The following is a 27,932-nucleotide window of genomic DNA, read 5'->3' on the forward strand; positions in this document are numbered from 1 at the left end:
TTCGCTCACTTCAAGGAAATATGAAGGGAATGTGGCAACACCACAACCCTAATGTTCTTACCACCAACTCCTCTCAACTTGGTGACAACTACCAAAAGATATCTGGGTCCCGGGGGCTTACAGGATATGTCAGAGTGACATTGACATCAACCTGGTGACAACCCCCAAAAGATATCTAGGTCCCGGGGGCTTACAGGATATGTCAGAGTGATAGTGACATCAACCTGGTGAACACTCCCAAGACCGAAAAAATATTTGGCTCCTGTGGACTTACAGTTGATGTCCGAGTGAGTCATCCTGATTGTGCCTTTGGTCACTGTCCAAAGGAAAATGCAATTAAAGAGTGACTTCCGGACCCACCCATTGGATGGCGCTGGGTTGCACAGTATTGAAAGTTTAATATAAGTCCATGCTGAAAAAAACATGTATGCTCTTTTAGTATATTCCATTCTAACCCACCTTCATTTTGGAAGAAATGTGAGCCTCCTAGCAATTAAGACCTACTGAAGTGCAAAGAGGCCATCATTGTGTTAACAGGGGTCCAAGTGACCAGTTTCACAGTTTTTCAATGTCAGATGAAAAAATATTTCCATCAGAAAAATAAATTATAGATTGAAAAAGGTATAGGAAGGGTAGTTCTTATTTATTTGAAGCTCTGGAAATACATAAAGTAGCAAATTCAAGATTGTAAGCTGAACGAGCGCTTGGCTTGTGGGCGGACGGGCATGTTTATGTCCTCCATTTTAACTTCTGTGGCCAATAAGCTGTGGGTTCTCTGAATGCATCACTGCTGCATTAAAGGGAAAAGTGTCCCTCATTTAGAAATAAGTGCTACATACGCACATTAACATCACCACCTTGTGCTAAACTATGTTTATGCTCTAACGTAAAACACAGGTAATACCTCACAGGTACCAGTCACTTATTCTGCGTGTCTCCGCCACGTTCTGCAACCATACCTTTTCGGGTGGTAATCATCTCTGAATTCTTGCTGAAATTCAGCCTCTAAAGTAAGATTTTGTGGTAATCCGTGCATTCCTACCAATCCGGTGCCTTTATGCTGCTCTGTTAGTTTTCATTGTTCTTAACCTCCCTTTCTCCAATTGAAACAAGCCTGTCCACATTTAGATGAAGGAAAGGGAGAGGAGCCGAGAAGCTCAGGAAGTCAGCGCAGCTCTTTCCTCCACAGTGGATGCATACTGAAATCACATCTCTGGCACCGAGTGCAGACCGCGGGGCTGCCAGGAGGAAGGCACTGCCAACACGCCCTGGCCTGGGACGGGAACAGGATGCTGACTCAACACTGAGGGGTGTGGAAAACACTGAGGGGTGTGGAAAGGACAGCTCTGCAATCAAAAAACAAGTATGAGAGGAAAAAACATGATGTCTCACTGTGGAGTTTTAACCACAGTATTGTGGAAACAGGACTTAGGTTTAGGAGTGGTAGATATCAGAGCCATCCAGATAAGCCATAATAACACGTTATTCACACATGCAGCGCATGGTGCTATAGATTACACAGGCTCATTGTGCTGAAAATTGCTTCTTTCACTGTTGATCCACCCAGTGGAAGGCTTCAAACAGCAGTGCACAGGGTGGTTTTACTTTACCATGTACCTGAAACTTAACAGGATAACTCTAAAACACATACATCCCTGGGGCTGGGTGACATGGCACACGATGTGCCCAGGGCTGGGGAAGGGGTGCTTGGCCGGAGGCTGGGAATGGCCTGAGTGGATACTCCACCCTGCACCACTGTCTGCCATCTATGCAGGCGTGTTAGGAGTGGAATGGAATGGAATGGAATAAGACTTATATTGCGCGAACTTAGCCCGGGGGGCATCAAGGCGCATAACTACACGGAGATAGGGACAAGAAGGCAGATAAGGCAGGAGGTAGGTTTAGTAGGCCTGAGAAAAGAGCCAAGTCTTCAAGTGCTCCCGGAAAATCGACAGGGAGGGTTGGCTAGACAGTTCAGGAGGGAGACTATTCCATAGTTTCGGGGCGATGGTGGAAAAGGCTCGGCCAGCCCATCTAGATTTTTTAAATCTGGGGACAACAAGAAGATTTTTCGAGGATGACCGAAGTGTTCTATTAGGGATGTAAGGGCTGATGAGGGTTCTTATGCCTTCCGAACCAGCACCAAACAGAGCTTTGTGTGTAAGACAAATGATCTTGAAGGAAATTCTGGCTTGTATAGGAAGCCAGTGGAGGTCCATCCTAGCTTGGGTCACCGATGAAAGCCTAGGTAAGTTTAGGACCATCTTAGCTGCATCATTTTGAGCAGTTTGAAGGCGATGTAGTGTTTTTTCTTATTTATACCTCCATACAGCGCATTGCAGTAATCTAACCTGGAGGACACCAGGGCCACGGTTGACAGCTTGCGTGCCTCGGATGACAAGTATGGAGCAATCTTTTTGAGCATCCGAATGATGTTGCAGCAGGTGAATACTGTTTTATTGACATGAAGATCAAAAGAGAGGGCTAAATCCATAAGAACCCCAAGGTTCCTGGCCGAGTTGGTGGGATGGGGGCAATTTCCCAGGGCTGGTGGCCACCAGTCTCCTGACCAGATGTCATGGTTTCCCCCAAAGATGAGAACCTCTGTCTGCTCCCTATTCAATTGTAGGTAGTTTCGCACCATCCAATTTGATACAGCCTCCATACATGTTCTAAATTTGGAGGCCGCTTCTGTGATGGGTAGGGTGGAAGATACGATAATCTGGGTGTCATCTGCATATGACAAGATTTGATATCCAAAAGATCGTACTACCTCGGCAAGTGGGGTTACGTAGATGTTAAATAGAAGAGGGCTCAAAGAAGAGCCCTGAGGAACCCCACATTGCACGGTCTTGGGAGGGGACAGAAAACTGCCAAGCTTTACCCTTTGTTGTCTCTGGTGGAGAAAGGAGGACAGGAGGCTTAGTGCACTTCCCCTCACTCCTATTCCCCTCAGCCGCTCAACCAAAATTGTAGGGGATAGGGTATCAAATGCTGCTGTAAGATCTAAAAGTACCAGCAGCGTAGTCTGTCCCCTATCAACCTCCAGGCGGATGTTATTTGCCACGACCGTAAGTGCTGACTCCGTGCTGTGCATAGCCCGAAACCCATGTTGGGAAATATCGAGAAGACCATTTTCCTCTAGATATGTGGTCAAATGACGATTTAAATGGGTCTCCAGCATCTTGGCCGGGGCCGGTAGCAAGGAGATGGGTCGGAAGTTCTTTAATACTTCTGGGTTCAGAGATGGTTTCTTAAGGAGCGGCCTAACAACTGCCAGTTTCCATATAGTTGGAAAGGATCCTTCAGAGATGGCTTGATTCATAACTCCTTACAGGGGGGGGGAGGGGGGCCTACCTCTCTACATGCCTTCAGTGTTTTTAATGGGCAGGGATCTAGAGGTGAACTAGATTTAATAGTGTCCAGAAGGATACTTAGTTCGTTCTGGGTCAGGAGGGGAAAACTAGAAAAACTGACAGCATGAATCTGCTCCAGGGGTTCATTGTTTAAAAGGGGTACAGATGAGGGCGACAGTTCTTTGTTAATATCCAATTCCATGTTGCGGGTTTTGAGGGATAGATAGATGTCAGAAATTTTGGAATGAAAAAAGTCTGCTATATTATCACATAGTTCCTGTGACTCCGCAATGGGGTCAATAACTCTGGGGATTGACAGAGTGTTGATGACTTTAAACAGGTCCCTAGATGATTTTAGCGAGGTGGTGATTTCGCTGAAATAGTTCTTTTCTTCAACATCAATAGCCTTTTTATAATCTCTCAGTGCTAACTTATGTTGCCTCTTCCCCGGGGAATCGGGCGTGCGTACCATGCTTTTTCCATCTGTCGACATTTTTGCCATAGGAGTCTCAGTCTTTCTGAAAACCATGGCGCTGAAGGGGTCTTTCTTGCGGAATAGTGTTTTTTAAGGGGGGCCAGGGCATCCATTGCCTTGGAGAGTCCATTTCATAGATTCAGAGCGCCTGCATTTAAATCGGAGGGGGAACCTAGGTCTGAGATGAAAGGAGCAAGGGTAGTATTTGAAATCTTGCTATGGTTTCTTTTAAAGTTCCAGATCTTCCTATTAGCTTGATTCCCTACCCCAAAGGGGGTTGCATTAAGAAAGAGTGGGACTGCACAGTGATCAGACCACAACAGGGGGATGGGCGTTCCTGTCGATAGTCTGGTGTCATTGGAAAAGATACCGTCTAGGGTATGTCCGGCAAGGTGTGTAGGACCATTCACCAACTGGCTTTACCCACATGACAGGAGTAGCTCTATTAGAGATATAGTATCGTTGTCATCATGTCTCTCCAGATGATAATTAAAATCCCCCAGAAGAGTAAAATTGGGGTTACTAATAAAAGGCTCTAGAAGTGTAAGTAAGTCATGACAAGCATGGAGAGGAGAAGCATGGGAGGGACAAGCAGCCGATGGCCTAGCTTGCCATCCTGTCTACAGACCATCAGCTGGCTGCCCCTGGTTCTTCCAACCAGCCCTTGTTTCCAGGAAGCAGTCCGGGCAAGGAGTCTCCCACTGCTCACCGAAGTGCCCTCTGCCAGCCTTGGGGGTGGGTGGGGTCTCACCGCTAGGTCCAGTTCCAGCAGTCACTCAAAATAGAGGCGCATTGGTGAGCTCAAAGACAACCACAACACCTGTGTCACTTGGGAGGACAAAGCAAAGCACCCCTGTATCTTTCATTTGTCATAGATTGCTGTTGCGTCATGACATGTAGATCAGCACTTAAGAATGAAAAAGCACTGAGCGCCTGGAGATGCTATAGCACGGGGATAGGAAAGGTGAAAAGTGTCCGGAACATAATGTGTCCACCTGTTAGCAGCACAAAATGTTAAATTGCACATTCCCAAGATGTACAAGTGAGGGATCTCTCGAGGCTCTTCCCGTTATCTTTCATGCATGCATCTAACCGCTGGTAAAAACCGTTCGAGTGCACAGAGTTAACTGTTACATGTGCCTAAAGGCAGCTCCAGTACAAGTCGAAAATACTTCCGGGTCAGTCACGGATATCTCACAGAGCCGGAGACGCTGGTGTGTTTACCGGGAAAAGCCCAGGAGCTACTCTGAATTTTGATACTTTGTAAGAATAGAGTTAGCTGAGCTTGAACGATTCTGAGTTGAGTAGTAGAGGGTGGCAGAGTGAGAGAGAAAGGGAACGATGGATAGAGACAAAGCAAGAGAATGAAAAGATAGAGACAGAAAGATTGAGAAAGAAAGGGAAGTTGTGCGTGTGTGGAGATGGGATGCTGCTGAGCTGCTGCGGAACATTGATAGAGCCCTCCGCAGTTTTATATACATGGGGACAAGCAGTTACCCATGCACCAATCCACTTTGAACCTTAGCTTTCCTTCCAGGCTGGGCCATAGTCTGTGAGCAATGCTGATTGGCTGAGCCACCTGTCACACAGCACCACAATACCATAGGCCCAGCGCCTGGTATTCAGGGATGGCTCCTGAATGCAACTACCCAGCAGTGGCAGAAAGCCCAATGGTGTGAGCGGGTATGACCCACATCGCTCTTGCGTTCTGAATTATATAGCAGCAAATGTTCCAGACCAATGCATTCTGGGTAAAGGCATCCTAGCGTTTGGAGAAATGTTTATTCAAAACTCTGGTATGTTATAGCCAAGTGACCAATGGCAGAGGAGCTTTGAGAGTTGGACTACATTCTGACAGGTGGGGAGGTGAGAACCCCCTCCTCTCCAAGGGTAGAGGGCATCTTTTGTTTAGGTTGAAGGGTCCTGTAGTGAAAGGGAGTCCTTGAGGGGTCGTGTCCTTGAAGTCTTTTAAAAGGTGGCCTTTATACCACATCATTCTGCATTGCGCTGTGGGAAACCAACAGTGCGCCCTGCATCGGGAAAGCACAGAGAGGTCTGTTACAAAAGGAAGCCTGGCGGCAGGTTGTAACACTTGGTATTGATGTGTTCAGTGCCATTTCGCATCCCTTTGGCTTATCTGATGATGTAGAATGTGAATGAATCAGACATGTCATAATATCCATATCTTGGCCATGGTTTCATGTGCTCAGCATAGTCCCCTTGAAAAGGCTACAGCACAGTCAGGAGCATGTCTAGCATTAGTGAAACAAGTGCACTGATACCGGTGCCCATGGTGTGGGGAGGAGGGGCTGACTGCACCTCATTGGGATTATCTTTTAGTATCCAACCAGGGGTGAGAGATTCACTCCTCTTGCTTGAATTCTGCCCAAGGAGCATCCTTGCTTTGTCAGGTGGCATGCACAACTGTCCCCTGCTTTTAAGATCCGAGGGCCAAACTCAGACACAGAGCTCTCATCACAGGGATTACAAGTACTTGAGAATATTAAACAAGTCAACACAATGCCAGCAAGTGCTCCCCACACTGGTCGCCTGTGAAAGGCATTTGCAACAATAGCAGCGCATGAAACCAAAGACGGAAAAGAACAATAAACACAGTAAAATGAGAGCGGGCGGGTGCCAGGGCGGCAGTCCAGCATGCTGCCTGCATAATCAACGTTTACTCATAACAGGGCCCTGGCAGCACCACTCCTGCACATACTCCCAGCAGAGGCTTGTCAATAGACCTTTACAGCGCTGGTCTGCAGTGCCTACCACCAGCAGAGACACTGCAGAGCCCCCACAGCACTGGTCTGCAGTGCCTACCATCAATAGAGACACTGCAGAGCCCCCACTGCATTGGTCTGCAGTGCCTACCATCAATAGAGACACTGCAGAGCCCCCACTGCATTGGTCTGCAGTCCCTACCGTTAACAGAGACACTGCAGTGCACCATCAACTGAGGCACTGCAGAGCCCCCACAGCACTGGTCTGCAGGCTCAACCCCAGCAGAGACACTGCAGAGCCCCCACAGCGCTTGTCTGCAGTGCCTACTGTCAACAGAGGCACTGCAGAGCCCCCACTGCATTGGTCTGCAGTGCCTACCGTCAACAGAGACACTGCAGAGCCCCCACTGCACTAGTCTGCAGTGCCTACTGTCAACAGAGACACTGCAGAGCCCTCACAGCACTGGTCTGCAGTGCCTACCATCGATAGAGACACTGCAGAGCCCCCACAGCACTGGTCTGCAGTGCCTACCGTCAACAGAGACACTGCAGCGCACCATCAACAGAGGCACTGCAGAGCCCCCACAGCACTGGTCTGCAGTGCTTACCCCCAGCAGAGAAACTGCAGAGCCCCCACAGCACTGTGCTGTAGTGCTTACCGTTAACATAGACACTGCAGAGCCCACAGCTCTGGTCTGCAGGCTCAACCCCAGCAGAGACACTGCAGAACCTCCACAGCGCTTGTCTGCAGTGCCTACTGTCAACAGAGGCACTGCAGAGCCCCCACTGCACTGGTCTGCAGTGCCTGCCGTCAACAGAGACACTGCAGAGCCCCCACTGCACTGGTCTGCAGTGCCTACTGTCAACAGAGACACTGCAGAGCCCTCACAGCACTGGTCTGCAGTGCCTACCATCGATAGAGACACTGCAGAGACCCCACAGCACTGGTCTGCAGTGCCTACCGTCAACAGAGACACTGCAGCGCACCATCAACAGAGGCACTGCAGAGCCCCCACAGCACTGGTCTGCTGGCCTACCGTCAACAGAGGCACTGCAGGTCAAGTCAAGTCAAGTCAATTAATTTATATAGCGCACTACATACCCAGAGGGTCTCAAGGCGCTTGAAGAAGGGTGGGGAATTACTTGTCGAATATCCAGGTTTTAAGTTGCTTTCTGAATGCTAGGTGGTTCTGAGTGAGGCGAAGGTGAGTGGGAAGTGAGTCCCAGGTTTTAGCCGCCAGGTAGGAGAAGGATCTTCCTCCCATGGTGGTTTTGTTGATGCGAGGTACAGCAGCAAGGGCTTGGTTGGAAGAGCGTAGCTGGCGGGAGGGGGTGTAGAAGGAAAGTCGTGTGTTGAGGCATTCGGGTCCAAGTTCGTAAAGTGCTTTGTGTGCGTGGGTTAGGAGGCGGAATGTTATCCTCTTATTGACGGGGAGCCAGTGGAGGTTTTTCAGGTGACCAGAAATGTGGTCTTTACGCGGGATGTCTAGTATGAGTCTGGCTGATGCGTTCTGAATGCATTGGAGTTTTTTCTGAAGTTTTGCGGTGGTACCGGCGTATAGGGTGTTTCCGTAGTCCAGGCGGCTTGTAACCAGTGCGTGGGTGACCGTTTTTCTAGTTTCGGTGGGGATCCGGGGATCCAGCGAAATGTTTTTTTGAGCATGCGAAGAATGTTGAAGCAAGATGATGAAACGGCGTTGACTTGTCTGGTCATCGAGAGTGAGGAGTCCAGGATGACGCCCAGGTTCCGTGCGTGGTCCGTCGGGATGGGTGCTTTTCCAAGGGCCTCTGGCCACCAAGAGTCGTCCCAGGCGGAGGGGGAGGTACCTAAAATAAGGACTTCTGTTTTGTCTGAATTCAGTTTCAGACGGCTGTGCTTCATCCACTCGGCAACTTCTTTCATTCCTTCATGTAGGTTGGTTTTGGCGGTGTTAGGGTCTTTGGTGAGTGAGAGGATCAGTTGAGTATCATCAGCGTAGGAGATGATGTTGAGGTTGTGTTGGCGTGCGATGGCCGCGAGGGGGCTCATGTATACGTTGAAGAGGGTGGGGCTGAGTGAAGATCCTTGTGGCACGCCGCAAATGACTTCAGTGGCCTCTGACTTGAATGGTGGGAGGCGGACTCTCTGAGTTCTTCCGGCAAGGAACGAGGTGATCCATTCCAGTGCTTTTCCTTGGATTCCGATGTTTCTGAGGCGTTGTAACAGGGTGCTATGACAGACTGTGTCGAAGGCTGCGGAGAGGTCGAGAAGGATGAGGGCGACTGTGTCTCCATTGTCCAGTAGAGTTCGAATGTCGTCTGTTGCTGCGATGAGTGCGGTCTCAGTGCTGTGTTTGGCTCGGAAGCCGGACTGTGAGGAGGCGAGGGATTTGTTGGTTTCGAGGAAGGCGGCGAGCTGGTTGTTGACAGCTTTCTCGATGACTTTGGCCGGGAATGGAAGGAGCGAGATGGGGCGGTAGTTTTTGAGTTCGGTGGGGTCAGCTGTGGGTTTTTTCAGAAGGGCGCTGAGTTCGGCGTGTTTCCAGCTTTCAGGGAAGGTGGCGGAGTTGAGGGAGCAGTTGATGACGTCTCGGAGGTGTGGTGCTATGATGGAATCTGCTTTGTTGAAGATGTGGTGGGGGCATGGGTCTGTGGGGGATCCTGAGTGGATGGAGTTCATCAGGCGGATGGTGTCCTCAGTGGAGATTGGGTTCCAGTCATTAAGGATGTTCAAGGGGGGTGAAGGTACGGCGGAAGGTTGTGTGGGTTGGTCTCCGGGTTGGTTGTCGAAGCTGTTGTGGATGTCTGCGATTTTGTCGTGGAAGAACGAAGCTAGGGAGTCGCAAAGGGTTTGAGAGGGAGTGATGTTGTTGGAGTTGGCAGTGGGGTTGGTAAACTCTTTGACGATGTTCAATAATTCCTTGCTGTTGTGGGCGTTGTTGTCTAGTCGGTCTTTGAATGCGGCTTTCTTGGCAGTCCGGATCAGTTGGTGGTGTATGCGGGTGGCGTTTTTGAAGGCGTCCCTGGTGCTGGTGTTTGGGTCTTTTTTCCAGGCCTTCTCTAGGGAGCGACAGAGCTTCTTGGATTTCTTAAGATCATCGTTGAACCAGGGGGCGTTTTTGCTGCCTAGTTTGATTTGACGTTTTTTCAAAGGTGCTAGGTTGTCGGCGCTGTTGGTTAGCCATTGAGTGAGGTTAATGGCTGCTTGGTTGGGCTTCGAAGAGTGGGCAGGGGGGTTTTGAAGAAGCGATGAGGAGATCTGGTCGATGGTGATTTTGTTCCAGTTTCTTCGCAGAGTAGGTTGGGGATGGTTGTGGGTTGTGGTCTTTTTGTAGGTAAAGTGAACGCAGCTGTGGTCCGTCCAATGGAGAACTGTGGTGTGACTGAAGGAGATATGTTTGCTGGAGGTGAAGATAGGGTCGAGTGTGTGACCTGCGTAGTGAGTGGGGGTATTAACAAGTTGTTTGAGTCCGAGGTTGGCGAGATTGTCCAGTAGGGTGGTGGTGTTGTTGTCGTTGCTCTTTTCCAGGTGAAAATTGAGGTCTCCCAATAGAATGTAGTCCTCGGAGGGGAGGGCGTGTGGGATGATAAAGTCAGTGATGTCTTCACTGAATTGTGCACGGGGTCCTGGTGACCTGTTGAGGAGGGTGCCTCTGAGTGTGGTCTTGGGGTCGGTGTGGATCTGGAAGTGAAGGTGCTCGGCGCTAGCGAGGTTGACGTCTCAGCTGGTTGAGATGCGGATGAAATTCTTATGGACGATAGCGATGCCTCCTCCTGTTTGGTGGGTGCGGTCTTTTCAGATGATCTTGTAGCCTTCCGGGGTGGCAATGGTGATGTCTGGGGCTGAGGAGGCGTTCATCCATGTTTCTGTTAGGAAGGCGACGTCCGGGGAGATGGTGTCTAGTAGATTCCAAAGGTGGATGGCGTGTCTGTGGACCGAGCGGGTATTGAGCAGGATGCATTTTAGGTGGTTGGTGTCGGATCTCTGTTTGGTGTTAGTGGATGAGGAGTTGGTCTTGGTGCCGTCATACTTGCAGGAGTTGCATGTGAAGGGTCCATGGGTGTGTCCAGGAGTGGCTTGGGCGCAGTTGAGGAGTCGGCCGGGGTTTAGGGCTAAGAGGGTGGAGGCGTCGTATTTTATGCGGGTGGGGTGGGTGGTACGGGGGGAAGGGGGTCTGGCGCTGGGCGCAGTCCAGGCACGGACGGGCGTAGACGGGCTTACCTTTGGCGCACCTTTGGCGCAACTGGGGCGCAACCGCTGCGCGTTGCCGCTGCGCGCAGAGGCATCTGTCATATGTGGATAGTGGAGGGGGAGGGGCGAGGGAGGGTCAGCTGGGAGGCGGGAGCGAGGCTGAGAGGACGGGGGCTCCGGGTCAATAACAACAGGATGGCCGCAATAACAAATCGGGAGCAGGAAGGGGCACACAGACAAGAGGGGGATCTGTAAACACTTTCACAACAAAGCGCTACGATTTTTCACTGTGTACAAGCGAGCGGAGCTAGATTAGGATCGAGCCCCCACTGCACTGGTCTGCAGTGCCTACTGTCAACAGAGACACTGCAGAGCCCCCACAGCACTGTTCTGCAGTGCCTACCATCAATAGAGACACTGCAGAGCCCCCACAGCACTGGTCTGCAGTGCCTACCGTCAACAGAGACACTGCAGCACACCATCAACAGAGGCACTGCAGAGCCCCCACAGCACTGGTCTGCAGTGCTCACCCCCAGCAGAGAAACTGCAGAGCCCCCACATCACTGGCCTGTAGTGCTTAGAGTCAACAGAGACACTGCAGAGCCCAAAGCTCTGGTCTGCAGGCTTACCACCATCAGAGACACTGCAGAGCCCACACAGCACTGGTCTGCAGTATCTACCCTCAACAGAGGCACTGCAGAGCCCACAGCACTGGTCTGCAGGCTCACACCCAGCAGAGACACAGCAGAGCCCACACAGCACTGGTCTGCAGTGCCTTCCGTCAAAAGAGACACTGCAAATCCCACAGCACTGGTCTGGAGGCTTACCCCCGGCAGAGACACTGCAGAGCCCCCACAGCACTGGCCTGTAGTGCCTACCGTCAACAGAAACACTGCAGAGCCCACAGCACTGGTCTGCAGGCTCACACCCAGCAGAGACACAGCAGAGCCCACACAGCACTGGTCTGCAGTGCCTTCCGTCAATGGAGGCACTGCAGAGCCCACAGCACTGGTCTGCAGGCTTACCCCCAGCAGAGACACTGCAGAGCCCCCACAGCACTGTTCTGCAGTGCTTATCCCCAGCAGAGACACTGCAGAGCCCACACAGCACTGGTCTGCAGTGCTTACCCCAAGCAGAGACACTGCAGAGCTCCCACAGCACTGGTTTGTAGTGCCTACTGTCAACAGGGGCACTGCAGCGCGAGCTCACAAAACCCCCTGAACAGAGCGCGCAGCACACACTGTGCCAACAACAGGCGCTCTGGCAAAGACTTGTAAGTGCAAATAAAAAGACTGATTTAATTAGGTCAACAGAGACTGGCAAAAAGACAACTTGAAATAATAAGTTTCGGCGAGATGACAGAACTAAAAACAATTCAGAGACCTGGAACATTAAATGCGTGTCTTGTGGGTCATATAAAGGAACAAGGGGATCGAAACTGGCGGCAAGTTCTGGTAGCAAACGATAATGGGAAGATGGCTTTGTAAATGGCCTAGCATAAAGACTTCTGCTGTGCAGCGAGAAACAAACCCCCAACAGAACCCAGGTGCCTGGAAAAAGAGGTTTCTGAAATCTTTCTGGAAAAAAGTGTCTGAAATATCGCGACCAGCCCTGGCGCTCACCAACATTCCCACATCAGGAGGAAGTGTAAGTTCCAGTGAGCTGCTGTGGCTGTGAGACAGACTATAGCTCAGGTGACATCTTGCTTTTCCTTGTAGTCTTACCACTGCCACCGCTTTCAACAAGTTGTCTCAAACTAGATCAGGGCACAGGTCAAGTAACCTACATGATTGTAGCGGTGGTGGGCACCAGCAACTCACCCTAGGGTCCTTCAATGGGCCACGGATACTCAAGACATACATAAATCATATTAGCTCATGAGGTTGCTTTGAAGGCACTGGCACTGGTCAACCTCCGTTGACAAGGAAAATGACAACTGACCACTCGCAACTGACTGAGCCGTACGTACTCTTGCATTGAGATATGGGTGCCATTAACGTCCTTCAATGTACGGTTCCCTAAGCCCCACTTTTCAGCATGACACAGATAGGTACAAGCATACACGCAGATATCTACGAAACCAGCCTTCTTCTAGTTTAATGGCATTCAATTATGAACCAGCCCGGTCTGAAGAGGGTTCAGGGAGGCTTCTGGGTAAGGCAAAACTAGGCAAACTTCAAGAGTGCAAACAATCAGGAATGTGGCATGGACACTGTAGGAAAAAACAAGGTGCCTGTGGTTATGTGGGGTGGCAGGGAGAGAGCGTGCCTAAAGGCATGTGTTTGCTAGGGTCTCAGACCCTTGATCAGAGTGAAAACCGAGACATGGATGAAACGAGGGGTGCACTTGGAAGGAGTTTCCAGACTCTCAGAAGGTGAACGACGGTCAGCTACAACAGCATCAGCCAAGCTGAGATGACATGAGAGATGTAAACCTTGCAGCTGATCCCAGGATCAGTGAGCTAACAGGACTGTGGTGTTAGGGAGGACTCATCCAGCAGTATCGCAAGAAAGCAGGCTGCGTGTGCGCTCTCATTAATATGTTATGGGTGACTAGTCAACCCAGATCAACCATGCCTCTAGCACAACGAGACACCCATTACCAATCCACATGAGATCACATCCATGTAGTGTGTACCCGAGGTCACCTATTGCTCCTTAAGTCATGCTGGCCCACAGCATATACCAAGTTATTCATGTCTTGTGAACCTACAGTCCCCTATACTCAGTGCAACAGAACCCCCAGCAGGGCCTGCGGACATTCAAGAATTGATATTCTTGGCCCTCTACTGGAGACTGGTCTTTTACTGGGAATCATGTGTCTAACATGTGATTAGTGTTTTGCTCTTAAAGTTGTAATGCTCCCTTTGGTGAAGATGCGTCTTTGCTGACACAGGAAAAGGATTGCTGTTATAAGGCCAAACTCCATTTATAGGTTTTCAGTCTTCAGTGTCAGAATGTAATCTATAAAAGTGTCAGTCAGGTTCTTATCTACCACCTGTTGAGTTTGCACAGCCGAGCCCATTCTCTAGATCCTCATAGTGTCAGGGTGAGGTGCACTTCAGCTCAGCAGCAATTTACAAGCATAGCACTTCATCAAGCAGCATTCTCAAGGTCCCTACCTTTGGTCTTGATGGCAGCTTCAAGGGCAGCCGCATCCTTTTCTGCATCAAAGTTTGGTGCCCCCTTGAGGGATCCATACGCCGTATGAGAAACCTCTTCCTAAAAAGACAAAAACATGGCTTCAGTATTAGCAACAGCTCCACTGTGTGCTACCACACCCCAAATCATGCCCGTCTTCCAGCTCATGAGGAACCCTCAACTGAATGTTTAGAAGAAGTGTCCCTTTTTAGCGCTGTTACTGTGTCTGGGATGGCCCTACAGCGAATGCAATCACCCAACACGATTTTCTAATTAGAGGTTCGAGGCATATGGGCTGCAGATGGTACATTATGAATAGATCGCCATCTGGTGTTGGGCTCGGATGATTGCACTTTGTTTTTCTCTTGGAGAGTCTTTTGTAGCTTGGTGACTCCTCCTTTGGTTGGTAGTGCGCATGGGCATCGGCTCCATCCTTAGATTGTTTTTTTCCGCTATCGGGTTCGGATGAGGATTGAGACGCTCCAGATCGACTTCGTAAAGAAGTGACTTATCAGCGCATATTCCCTTTCCAATTCGACGGTATTGTTATCGAACGCGATTTCATTTCCATTTCGGCGCGTTTCGACTCCAACATCGAAGAAAAAACTGTTACATTGCTGCAAGTGTAGTAAATAGCAAATGATCTGTTTAGTGGATGCGTCCAGAGGGTTGATGTGCTTACTGTTACAGTGTATAGCAAACCTCTTCCATTTTGCTGCATAGCATGCTCTGGTGGTAGGACGTCTTGCTTACAGGGTATTCAGGTGCGCGGGCACATTTGAGGTAATAAGCATGAAGGAATGCTCCAAAGCATTAGGTTTGTTGTGTGTTTTGGGAATTGAAAAATTAGATTTGCAGAGTGTGATGTGTGATGTAAAGGGATGATTGGGAGAGCACTCCTGGGGAAGGTAAAGATTTGCAGTCTGTGCATCATCCCATGCACATGACTCAGCTTTAGTTTGATTCAGAGTTGTGCTCTGGCCAATAGTAAGTGGTTGTAATGCAGTATGACATGAATAATCACACAACTAATGTAAAGCGCTTTTGTGAAGGTTCAGTTTGTGCTTTGTTCTTCTGGTGTATTTGGACTGGATCGGGAAGTTGGTTGATAAAGGAAGAATGTTGCGAGGGGTAGCAGTGAGTGTCGTGAAGAAATGGAGGTTGATATTTGAGGAGTGAAACCTTCTTCTCTTCATAAGTATGAAGTGTAACTCACATTTCTAATTATGATAAGCAGAGGTCGTATATTTGTACATTAAGGGGGTTTTGTGCTCTTTGCTGCTAAAAAGAAACATCACAGTGTATTGGTTCAGAAGGTTATCTACTTAATAAGACACAAAAAAAGCAGGTCAGTTTTAATTGACTCCACTCGGAGACCATGGTATTTGTCAGTGATTAAGGCCTTGAGGCTCAATGTCAATTGAGGGTATAATTGGATAGGTCAAGTGGGAGTAGAATAACTCGGGTGTTCCTATGTGCACCCTCGAGTTAGAGCTGTTACGCATCTCTTTTCTCTATTCTAGATGACCATAATAAGTTGATGTTAAAATGTTGTAAGCACTTGCTCTTGAGAAGCATATTCAGTGTGGACAAGCCATAATATTCAGTTCTACAATATTGGTCAGTAGAGTGAGAAAATATGAAAGTAGACGTGCATCACTATGACTTCATATTTGGACTGCACCAGTTAAGATGAAAAATCCCTATTGGTGCCACATCAGCATCATCATGAATGCGGAGAACATTTGGGGCATCAAAGTTATGTGAAAACTCAAATTTAGTTGCAAAAATTGAATTTATGAGTAAAAATCACCTATAAGTATAAAACACTTTTAGATGCACACAAACTTCTAGGTGCAAAGCACTTTTAGGTGCACAATCAGTAGGATTGTGGCATCATATGTTGGACAAAGTAATATATTAGAGCAAAATCACACTTATGAGCAAAATCACACTTTGTGTAACACATCAGTAGTGTAAAAAACTTTTAGGAACACAAATTCTTTCTAGGAGGAAAATTGCATTCAGGTGCAAAATATCACCGCTGGTACAAAATTAACAGAAGTGTGAAAACATGTAGGAGCAAAAATCCTATTTGTGTGGAAAACATTGTTATAGGTGCAACTCACTCATAGGTTTAAATAACTCTGTACAGAAAAAATGTAGTATTAAGCTGTCACATTAAGGATCTGATTACGATGTCAGGTGGACCTCGCTGCGTTCTCGGGACCAGCCAATCTCTGTTCGGAAGTCCCAACACCACCATTACAATGCAACCGCACATGGTGCAATCGCATACTCCCATTTCCCTATGGGAGCTTGTGTTGCAGCCGTAAACCGGCCGTAGCACAATTTCCCATGGAGAAATGGAAGCATGTGTAAATCCCTGCACCACGTGGCAGACAGAGTGCCTGCCACACAGTGAAGGGATTTGCAGGGGTCACCGTAGGTGCTCCCTAAGCCCCCAACCGGAGCCTGCAGAGACATGGGGGCCCTGCTAGGGGTCCCTAACGTCACTTTCTGGCTGGCTTTTCATATCGGAAAGCGTGTCGGAAGCCAGTCAGCCCGACAGGCCGGTTTCAGTTCCTACAGCCTTTATCATAATAAGGCTGACGTATTTGAAATCTACGATGTTGGTCAGAAAGCCTCCGACCGCATCTACCTATGTAAAATATCACACATAGCACATTGAGAAGTCAAATCCTCATTGGTGCATCATCAGCATCAGTGTCGAAACACCAAGGAGCACAAATCGAATTTATGAGCAGAATCACATTTGGGATGCAAAGTCACTTCTGGTGCTAAGTACTAACAGCCTGATTCATGTACGTGCCGTTTTGCGTGGCCCTAATAGCGAATCATAGCGACTCGCTATTGAGGACACGCAAAACGGCATTCATGTAGGAATTGCTAAATAAATAGCGATTCCTACATGGTCTCTATTTGCGAGTAGCAATTTGCTACTCGCAAAAAAAGGAATAACTCCCCATTCATTCCTATGGGCCAAAAGGCCCATAGGAATGAATGGGGAGTATCCCTTATTTGCGAGTAGCAATTTGCTACTCGCAAATCAGATAGCGATTTTAAGGGTGCCAGGGGTGTCCAAAGGACACCCTGTAGCACCCCTTAAATGCAAATTGTAACAGTTTATGCGCACACACATGTCCAAAGGACATGTGTGTGTGCAACATGCAACTTAGAAAAATGCTTTTAAAAGCATTTTTCTAAGTTTTCGCAATTTACCGAGAGGTCTGACCTCTCGGTAAATTGCGCCTAGAAATAGCGAAATCGCAAATTGAAATAGGATGTTGAATAGCATTTAAGGAATCTCAAATAGAGATTCCTTAAATGTCATTTCCTCGCACATTTGCGACATCGCAATTAGCGATTTTTGCTTTTGGGATGCTGAATCCCAAAAGCAAAAATCGCACTCGCAAAGGGCCGGATTCTCAGAATCCGGCCCTTTGCGAGCCGATTTAGCCTTCATGAATAAGGCTGTAAGTGTTTAGGAGCAATTTAGGAATACTAAAGTCAGGACTCCTAAATTTACTACTCCTAAACTGAGAAAAGTCCTAACTTTAAGACTTTCAGTATTCACAGAAGGCATTTAGGAGTCCTAAAGTTAGGACTCCTAACTTCTGTGAATACCAAAATGAGTAAAGTGCCTTCTGTGAATACCAAAATGAGTAAGTGCCTTCTGTGAATACCAAAATGGTAGTAAGTTTAGGATTTTGTCTTAAGTTAGTTCTGTGAATCAGGCCCTAGGCCTTTAAGGGTCACTACGTTTAATTATGGCTATATTTTACTACTCTAGTGAGGAGTGGGGGCCCATTTCCTTGAGTACACAAAGGCCTGTGAATCATTTGCTACACCCATGAGTGCACAGACATGCCTGGGAAGGAGACACTCCTCACATTTTGGACAACAGCACCACACGCAACATGTAAACCCCACAGCTAGACCACACAACCTGCTTCATGAAAGACTGGGGTAACTAGCTGAAACCTTCTATTTTAGTACCCCGCCTCTAGGACATGACAGGTGCTGCTACACAAGGGCCTCTGTGTCTCTCTCTGATAGTCCTGCTACGCCATGCTTGCACAAGGTTCCTTCCATATGTGCTACTTACATTTCCTAAAAGGGAGAGCTTGCCCAGAATTTCGTGGATGGTTGCCATGGTGAAAGAAGCTGAAAAGAAAAAAAAACGAGGAATAAGTTACTCTGAATGGATGTAGAGCCCCACATGGCAGACTTCACATTAATCATCGGACTCGCAAGTAAGGACAGCACAATTTACAGTAACAAGCAGGGGTGAGAGACGACCACAGCAAAGACAACTCGATTCATGTGCATTCCAGCCGACTGCTGAATTACTTCCCACCATACAGGCGCAGGCAGGAATAAACACACATACCCACCTACTTTACACATACCCACCTAATCAGTGTAAACAAAACCTGCAAAGTTCCAACCCAAATATTACAGAACAGGACTTAGAAGAGTGATGAATGAATGAATGATTGGATTTATATGGGGAGAGGTGTGGCGCCACGGCCAGGGCTGGGGATCACGGTTCGATCCCCGGCTCCGGTGGTAGGGGTCTGCCCTGCACCATGCGACTCTGGGCAATAGCTCGCTTAATCTTCCCAACGGCCCCCAGCGCCTTGAGACCCCTTTGGGGGTGATCCGTGCGCTATACAAGTACTGGATTTACATTTTATATAGCGCACAGCTACTCAATGAGGGTCCTGATCTGTCAAGTTCCAGAAAATTAAGAAGGAAAGTGTTGGATGCACCTATGTTTTTATCAATACTTAATTTGTGCAGGTGGTTGAAGGTAGTGGGCAGAAAATGGAGAAAGATTGAGGATAAGAAAGGTAGTGAAATTGTGACAAAAGAAAGAAAGAGAATCTACAAGAGTAAGAAGATAAAGAGATAATAAGTATAAGGAGGAGGCAGAAGGAGGCATGAGGTGTAATCAAGACTAGGCTGCCTTTGCGTTTGACAAACCTGGCAGTACCAGCACCAGACTCCATAAAAACACTTTGAATTCCTGTATTTTCTTAACAAATTAAATACATGTTATCATAGGGGGTTTTATATCTTATTCAAACCCATACAACTACTTCTCCAGAACGAGCTATGAGCATCCCTTCCACAAGGAGCACCTTCACACAAAGTAGTTCCTGTAAGTGTCAGGGACTACTACGGCAATATGTGCATTTTGAGACCAAAAATATTTTTGCTTTAAGCCATACTCATTTTTTTGAAGAGCCCAGAAGCTCTCCGAGCAATGAAGTTTTGTAAACACCTTGAGAAAACAAGAACTGACAAAGCCAGAGGCTGGCTGCTGTTGAACACAGACGTATTGGCTTTTCCAATGCTTGTTTTCCTTTCTCTTCTTGTAAGAGCAAGCGACTGCGCCCACTGCACTCGAAGGGTCCACAGCACATTGGAAGAAGGTTAGGAACTGACAGAATGTTCCCTTTGTGGATTTCTAACCATAGTTATTGCCACCAAATGAGGCATTGTGTTTGACTGGCAAGCCCATAGGGTGCTAATAACAACCTTTATTGACAGCATCTTCCAAGCAGATTTCAACCTAATATATTATTATCCATATGACTCAGTCCCCTGTGAACTCACTTCATTCTTATCACCTAACAACTTGACACAACACTGTGATAAACCAACCGATTATAAAGTCGCCATTCTCAACATGCAAAATGATCTGTGAACCCCGTAAGAATGAAGGGTCTGATATCTCTTTGATCCCTTTCTTAGTCTTATCCCAAGCCTCTAAAATAAACTTTCAACCCAAAGGATCATTCACCTGGAGTGTGACCAAACAACAACAGAAGCACCGATAATCGGGCCTTTGCAAGACAAAAAATTAGAGATAGATAGTTTGACAACCTCATGTCACAATTCTATTTATATGAATTTGGAAGAAAAAAAATATTTAATATGCAATATAATTTATTTGAATCTGCATAGGAAACTAAAGAGTGTAGTGAGTTAGAAAATCCACTATTGAATTACTCTAATACTACCCAACTGACTAAAAGCCAGTCCTACTACATACAGTATTGTGGAAATTAAAGAACATTGATTATTTATTTTTTTAATTTCGGAGTTCGATAGAGCACATTATATAACCAATTGAAATGAAAGCAGTGCTCTTTGTAATTGCAAATGTTACTTTATTGCACAGTTAATAAAAATCTTTGCAAAAATAAAATTGCCTCTCGACAGACACACGTTAACCAAAAATATTCACTGAGTTCATTACTCACAGAATCAGATTTCTAGTTCTTCCCTAAAAAAATATATTTCATTATTTTTTATGTAAAAAATGCTAATCAGAAATGTGCAAACTGTGCCACATAAAAAACTGCACACTGTGTCTTATTTAATTAATAACAATTTGAAACACATCAGGTTATTCACACGTATAACCCAACTTTGTTTACTAGAAATATTTTTTTTAATATTGGTCTCTGTGCGGCAAATGCTCAATGATCTGAAGTCTGTACACAACAATGTTAACATACTAGCTGTTTTTTAGGCATTGGCAAAGTGGGCAATTAACTCCTTCTCCCACTTTTTAAGGGGCCCCTTGGAGAACTAAACGGTATCTCTATTTGACTGCTTTGTATTACATTTCTTTATCTGAACCGCTCTCCCTTTCTGCCTTCCATTACCTCTAGCTCTGTCTCTTAAAAACAGTGTTGTCTTAGAATGTTCAGCAAACTCGGCAAGGCAGATTCCATCTGTTTTTGTGTGACTGTATTAAAATGTAACACAAAATGTAATATTGTTTGGCATTATGTGGGCTTGAAATGGGTGATAAAAATCACATTTATACTGTACGGTGCACCCAAAATATGTTTTGTCTGGGGCTCCCAAAATCTCTAAGATAACACTGCATATTAGTCTTGATCATGGATAAATATAGAGCAAATGACTTGAATCCTGTTTTGAACCCACATAAATGCTAACACCAGCATGAAAACTGTACGTTCCTCAACCCAAATCTCCACTTGGTAGTGTCCAGCAGCAAAACACATAAAAAAATACTTACGCTCATGTCTCACCCTGAGCGATTAGAGGTATCAAATACCTCTGGGGTGTACCTTTATACAATGTAACCACTTTTTTTTACCACATTTAGCCACATTTTGATGTGTCCAATTAGCTGCCAGTCACACATCCTAAACGAATAATAGTTAACATGTTGCTTCTTATATCCAATTCTTCAACACTTTACACGATACAGATTGGCAAAGCCTTTTAGTGACAAGATCCAATTTATCTGCAAGTTTATTTAGGTATACAACCCAAGAATTTGTAAGCCTAGATTGATCATCTGTCACCTCGTATTTAATTTGCCAATGAATCAACATGGGTTCTACCCATCTCAAAACAACAGTTAAAGTACATACTTTCTGCCGAAAGACTCAATCATAGAAGATTGGATTCTAGTTGAACGGTTTCCCTTGACTTAAATGTAAAGCTGAATGAAGGCCTCCCAAGTGTGTCCCAAGCAAATGCCATTAAGTTTGTCATAATAGGACATTGCTACATAATGTAAATACAAAGGAATATTGACTGCTTATTAGTTGAAGAAGGATGCACATTGTAATAAGCCTTCGTAGAATGTAGCATTTGCTCTTGTTTGCAACTTCTTTATGTGATTGATGCCACCCAGTGTGCAGCAAATCTCCCAAGTAATCACTTCTGCCCTTTATTGGAGCATGCAGCTATACATTCTGTGCAGTTCTGTGTTTTGCAAACATAATTATTTGGGTTTGCTCCATGTGAAAGCAATGTTCAATTCCAGTCACCACCCCGGCAACATTAGGAATTATGTCAGGACCACTGGCGCATTTTGGTTGGTCTACCATGGGGGGAAGGGTTGCATTATTTGCATTGATATACCATGCGAAGTAGAACCAATAGTCCTCATCTTTCTCATTGCTTTACGTCAAAGATTCATCAGGCGCCTGGCTGCGGTAACATGTCCCAATTTTCTACAGTCACATAAGTGAAATACATGCACTCTTCTGCATAAGCACCTTATTTTTCTCCTTTATTGGAAGCTCTACGCTGCACACATGCCTAGTGTCCAGCACAAACACCAGGACACGTCTCACATGACTCGCAGGTAACTCCTTGGAATTTCGGATCCCTGCATTTACACCACCCGTATACACAGGTCTAATGGCCAGTACATCATTGGCCATTTGCTATGATGAAACTGGTTGTATCCAGGGAGCAATTGAAGGCACTGCCATTGAAGTTAGGGAAGTTCTCACATACTGGACAGTTTCAAATTCCATTTCCTACGCAGACCAAGCCTATTGCTCTAGGACAAATAAAGTTGCAACATTCACAGTGCTTTCCAGAGTACTTTTCATTTACACTGTCCATCATGTTACATACAAACTCACAAAAAATGTACTCCCCGCTAATATTAGAAATTTCTTCATAAAGTATCCATATTCTCACTATTCATGTCATCTATTCTACATTCACTGTCTCTACCAATATGCCCTTCATGGCATGTACGAGCTCCACATTCAAGCATTCCATCCCCATTCTGACATTCGTAATTGAAATGCCCATTTTTTTATCAGTGACATTAAAAAATTAAGTGTAACACAACCTCCACTTCCTCTGTAAAACAACTTGATTTTTAAAGATTTCATCCTGACCGTTCTTTAGGAATTAGTGAGCAGTAATCCTCATTTTGAATTGCACCTCATCTCTAGTTGATATGTTAATACACTTCCTTTGACTTTCTTTTGCACCCTTTCCACCATTTTCGCAACTAGACTTAGAGTTTATGGGCAGTCCTTCCTGCTGCTGTTTTCCAAGACAACCTCAGAAGATAAAGGGTTATAGGTATTGAGATTCAAATTAATTATATTGCTAGAATTTGCAGAAAGTGCTCTGACAGCAGATTTTGGAATATGTTCCTTTAATTCATGGTGCCAGGGCTGATATTGCTTTGAAAAAGCAAATATGGTTTGAATATTGTTTTCACTTAGGGCCTGATTAGGAGTCTAGCGGTCCACGGACTGCCAGAGTCACGGTGGCGCTGCGGTGGCCGTCCAGCCACCTCCACACTGGTGGCCGATCGCCCCATTACAAGTTGGTAAGTCAGAACGCCATTGTACCACCACAACCGCCAGGGATCAGAGATCCCTAGTGGAGCCGTAGCAGTCGTGAGGACGCAATAGGTTTGGTAGGACCGCCAAGGTCCCACAATGCATATTAGGAGTTTCCTCTCTACCATGTTTTTCGTGGCAGTTCCTCTTCCATGAAAACGGATGCGGAGAGAAAACAAAGGGGCCCCTGCAGGCTCCCCTGTTGCCTCTGGGCCAAGGGGTGCATGCAGGGGGCACATGTTGTGCCCCCCTGTGTGCAGGCACCTCAGTTCCTGCACGGCATGGACAGCACCAGTCCATGCTGTGCAGGTACTGCCTTTGACGTTCCCAACGCCAAAGAACCTTCCGCCAATGACTATAAAAGTCATAATCTGGCGGGCGGTGCGCACACAGGTTTGGCGGTGTGGGAGCGGGCGGCGGCCTGTTGGTCCCGCTCCCACACCACCAAACTCGTAATCATGCCCTTAGTATCTGCACAAGATGTCCAACAGAGGGTTAATCGTATTAATGGCTCACTGCATACATGTTGTTCCATCGTTTGGTAAAATGGTACCCGCAACCGTACCATCTCCAGCAAAATAAAAATGGAATATACTAACAAACAAGCAGCATTTCTCCAAGCAATTCGTTCAACACAAACGGTAACCTGCAGTATAGCACCAAATTGACCGCCAGGAGAAACCAGGTTGCCAGAAATGTGCTGTCTTTCTATGAGCTCAGTGAAATGAACACCATCAATGGTAAGACTGAGCACATTGTTGTAACTAAAAGGGTTTGTAAAGTTCAGGTTATCACTGTATGCATTTGGGAGTATTGCCAGATCCATACTGATGTTAGGGCATTAGTTTTCTCCACAATAAAACCAAAACTAATTCAAAAATCAGAAATCTTCATTTTGCTCATGAGATCAGAGCCTAGTCTTTTCACATTTTACAAATCATCTCCTATTTTATGACAAGTCCATCAGATAATACAAGTCAATTGGATAGTCCTCTGTTCGCCTGAACCTTAAAGTAAAAGGTCTTTGGTTCTCCCGATGGAAGTGAAAAATCCATTTTATGGGGTTGAATCAAGCTGATGCCCTCTGGCATGAGTTTTTCTGCAGTGTCTTTCCTCAGGTTAGTCAATAGTTTATTTTAATGCTCTTTTTTACTGCTTGTGGGATTTTCAATGTATGATTCTTGTCATCCCTTACTTATTAATGTTGCTAAATCATCACACCTTGCTGAAGTTGGTTACCTGTCTTGTAAAAAGTCCAAATATGTACACCACCCACGATTTGGTGCTTCCAGATGCATTCTGCCCATGGCTTGGCATGAGCTTTTAGACACTCCCTGCCATCTTGTTGGACTAATCCATTTGAAAGGTAGCAGAAGTGTACAGCTAGGGAAGCCAGTATGTAATTCTTGGCAGGAAGCAATAGTTGGAGTATGAGGCAATCAATGTTCTTTATTCCAGAGTCCACAGTGCAGCGGGGGTGCAAGATACGTCCAGAGCGTCCCAGAACAGTTTTACTGCACTGCTTGCTAGTGGGCGCTGACATTTCCATAAAAAAAGTGAAGACAAGTTACCTACGCAGAGGAGACATCACATAAAATACAATTCTGTCTTCGAATTAAAAGATAAAATCGTCACCCAATTCTCCTTATTCCATTTTAGTTTGTGTGTTTTCTCGCTTTCTTTTCTAAGCTGTTCTTTTAACTCTCACTTCTCTTCTTCACAAGTCCATGTGCATTTGGGGGTGGGAGGATTAGGTTATTCCTTTAGTAAATGTATGCCTCTGCTCTGCTGCAATAATGGAGGAAAGTAATAGTAAAAATAAACATACAAAAAAATAAAGATATTATTGGGAAAAAACTTATTTGTGTATGTTGAGGAGGGAGGAGAGTGATTGGTTGAAAGCCCTACGCCCTCAAGGCCCTCCTCTCTCACACGGTCAACAAATAATCGAGGTTGGCAGATCATGTACACATTTTTGAACAGCCAAATAGAAAATCGAAGAACTAAAATTGTCTCAATTAAATAAATGTCCTTGTTTACTTGCTCTGCAGTTGGGGATAATTTTAAGCCGAACAATTCAAAAACAACGTTTGTGGGCTTAAAACACCAGCAGTGACCTGGCCAAATCGGGAGTGTTGACGTGCGAATTATGGGTGTTGCAGTCTTGACGTAGACACCTGATGACTTACAGGTGGAAAGTTCAGAGCTGGAGACAGGGTGCATGGACATAGAGTGAGCAAACATCCATTCTGAACTTCAGTGTCCCCCGGCGGGGGTGAGGGGGGGGGGGGCTGACGCAGCAGGGCGCGACCCTTACGTCTGTGCACGCGCAGACACCTCGGTACACAGCAGAGAAGACATACTCCGCAAGACGGGCATTGCTCTGCAAAAGAATGCGGCACTGCTGGATTTGAGGTGTGATTCTGTCTCAGAACCCAAGTTAAAAACGTTTTCTTTGGCTTTGAAGATGTGCAACTGGGCTTCAAAAAATGGAGTTAAACAACCACAACGTTTAAAAAAAATCACGAAATCAAACCGGATACCCTTAGCCTTGTAAGCATGTAGGGTTTTACAACTATGAAAAATACACAATTAAATCCTCCATACAAAGCTCTGATGTTGAATTAAACAAACAGTGCCAACTCTGAAACGCTAGGAAATGCAGCTACATGTGCACAGCGGGCTTGTGTGAAACTTATTCCCCGAGTTCGTTGAATCGACGCGGTTCCGGCTCACAGAGAACTCTTGTCTTCTGACTGAAAATGTTAAAGAAAAAAATGGCCAAGTTTGGCTCTGGCCCAGAATCAAAGTTGGTGGGAGGCGGGGTATGCTCCTTCCAGAGCTGGAGTAGATGGAGAGGAGGGGCGTCTAGGCGCTCCCTGCACCTCCGTGGCCTGGGGTAGAGGAGGAGCGGGGACATGTAGGCGGGCCCTGTACCTCCCAGAGCTGGTGCAGAATGGAGTCAGTCGCAGCTGAGTGCGCACCTCACCGGGCCAGTAGAGAGGGAGGGGACAGGCAGTCGAGGAAGGGGGACTGCCTGCGCCTCACTGGGCAGGAGAAGAGGGCGCATGCAGGCAGGCAGTGCTATCCACCCACCTCAGGACGGTGGAGAGGTAGAGCTGGCCTGGCATGGTTCCAAAATGGCTCCATGCCATGTGTGGCAATTTCAGTCGGTCTTGGATTTGTTCCAGCAGCGCTTTGCGTTCTGTTTTTGAGGCCCCGTTTACCATATTAAAAGAAAATCTCCCACTTCAAGTTGCAATGTTACGTTGCATAAAAAGCCAATGTTGGTTAAAGGTGTAAGGCGTGGCATCGAGGCACTTGTCAGCTATGCGGGGCATTGGAGGCCCGGTGTGCACTACAGAGGTCTGATGGAGAGAGAGAGAAGCCGAGACAGAGTATGCACCTAGGGCTGTTGGCGAGGGGCCCGAGGGTACGTAGCACGGACCCTGCAGCTCGCATGCATGGACTGAGGTGGGCCAAGTACCAGATGGAGGCGCAGCCATGGCGGGGCGGCGCCACCTCGCAGGGCTGGGCGTGAAGGGTAGGGGGCTGGAGAGAGGTGGGGCGCGGAGGCATGCCACGGAGCCAGGGTCTTAAGTCAGGGTGGGGTCTCCTCTCCCACTCAGACTGTGGTGAGAGACATTCTTTTCCAATGAGAAGAAAAATAAACATTGAGAGGTTGAGTGAAAAGGAGGGAGTGCCCCGGTTTAGAAGGGAAGGGAGTGCTCGCCGTATGCTCAGTCCGCTGCATGGCGATCATTCCTCAGCGTAGAAACTCCGAATTCAAGCGAAGAATACATTAGAATTACCTACAAACCACGAGTTTGCGCTACAAAGCACAAACACCGACGCACGCAACCACGGGGTTGATAGATGCCGCCGCTGAGGAGGGGTGAGGCAGGCGGGGAGGGCGCCAGCGCGGGGCAGAGCTGAGGCTGCCAGGGAGAGAGGGAGGAAAGGTGTAGAGCCGAAGGCAGTGTCGAAGTAGGGAAGCACTGCTGTAGTGCAGACTCCTGCTAGGACTACAAACCACACCACATGCTTCTCTCTGCCCCCACAATAGCACTCATAGCTGTCTGCTCAACTCATAGGACACTGACGGCCTGACTCTAGTTCCAAAGCCTACAATTGTCAACTAGCACTTTGTCCACAGGTACAATCCTACAGTGGCAGACGTCACGTGATCTACCACAGCACAAAGGGAAAGTGAATATCACTGGCAGTGCCCAGTGACAGAATATCCATCAAGTACCTCACATTACCAAGACTTTCCAGGCAAAACATCTTCCAACAGCAGCACCGGGCATAACGACTTCGACCAGGCAAGATGCCCTGCAGCAGACCGAAACAGCTGGAACTAACCACCACATGTTGCTTAGAGCCATCTCAACACCTGCAACAGAAAACTGACATACCTCATCGCCCTTAAACAAGGCTCTCGCACATTAGCCCAGGAACACTGGCGGCTTAAGTACGAGTTACATGACGAGAGGTGTAGTGTAGACACACTCACTCACCTACACGACTTGTACACCAACAGTGCTCTTGGAAGACCTGCCACTTGGGCCTCCTTCTCTGAATGGCCTATGCTGCCTTTATACTCCTTAAGTACCGCTGCTCACTACTGAAGAGTAGGAGGAACCAGTAGGGAAACCATTACGGAAACACAATAGTGTTCAGTGGAATGTTTACAAAAGTCTCATCCTCTTGCAAACACTCCAGTCCATCAATTTTCACCCACTTCAGACTGAGACCAGAGTATGCAGATCAGCCCGAGAACTGCTCCAATGGGAAACAACGAAACACGAAGATCGAAAGGAGACTCCTCTGAATGGAACACCCTCCATAGGGTGACCAGAATTTTAAAGCCAAAAAAAGGGGACATTTCACA

At 46.9% G+C, this 27,932-nt stretch overlaps 1 protein-coding gene and 1 pseudogene across 1 annotated transcript in view; both read right to left on the minus strand.

Annotated features, from left to right (window-relative positions):
- ANXA2 (annexin A2) overlaps positions 1-27,932 on the minus strand; it is a 94,072-nt gene that overhangs the window by 47,415 nt on the left and 18,725 nt on the right. The window contains exons 2-3 of the mRNA XM_086955804.1: positions 17,995-18,053; positions 13,847-13,946 (exon numbers count right to left, since the gene is read on the minus strand). Coding sequence (XP_086811930.1) covers positions 13,847-13,946; positions 17,995-18,042 — 148 coding nt within the window. The 5' untranslated portion in view covers positions 18,043-18,053. The remainder of the gene's footprint in view (positions 1-13,846; positions 13,947-17,994; positions 18,054-27,932) is intronic.
- LOC147730915 (integrin beta-1 pseudogene) lies at positions 21,604-24,581 on the minus strand (annotated as a pseudogene).

Source organism: Lissotriton vulgaris, chromosome 2_1 (assembly GCF_964263255.1).
Source record: "Lissotriton vulgaris chromosome 2_1, aLisVul1.2, whole genome shotgun sequence".
NCBI classification, from domain to species: domain Eukaryota; kingdom Metazoa; phylum Chordata; class Amphibia; order Caudata; family Salamandridae; genus Lissotriton; species Lissotriton vulgaris.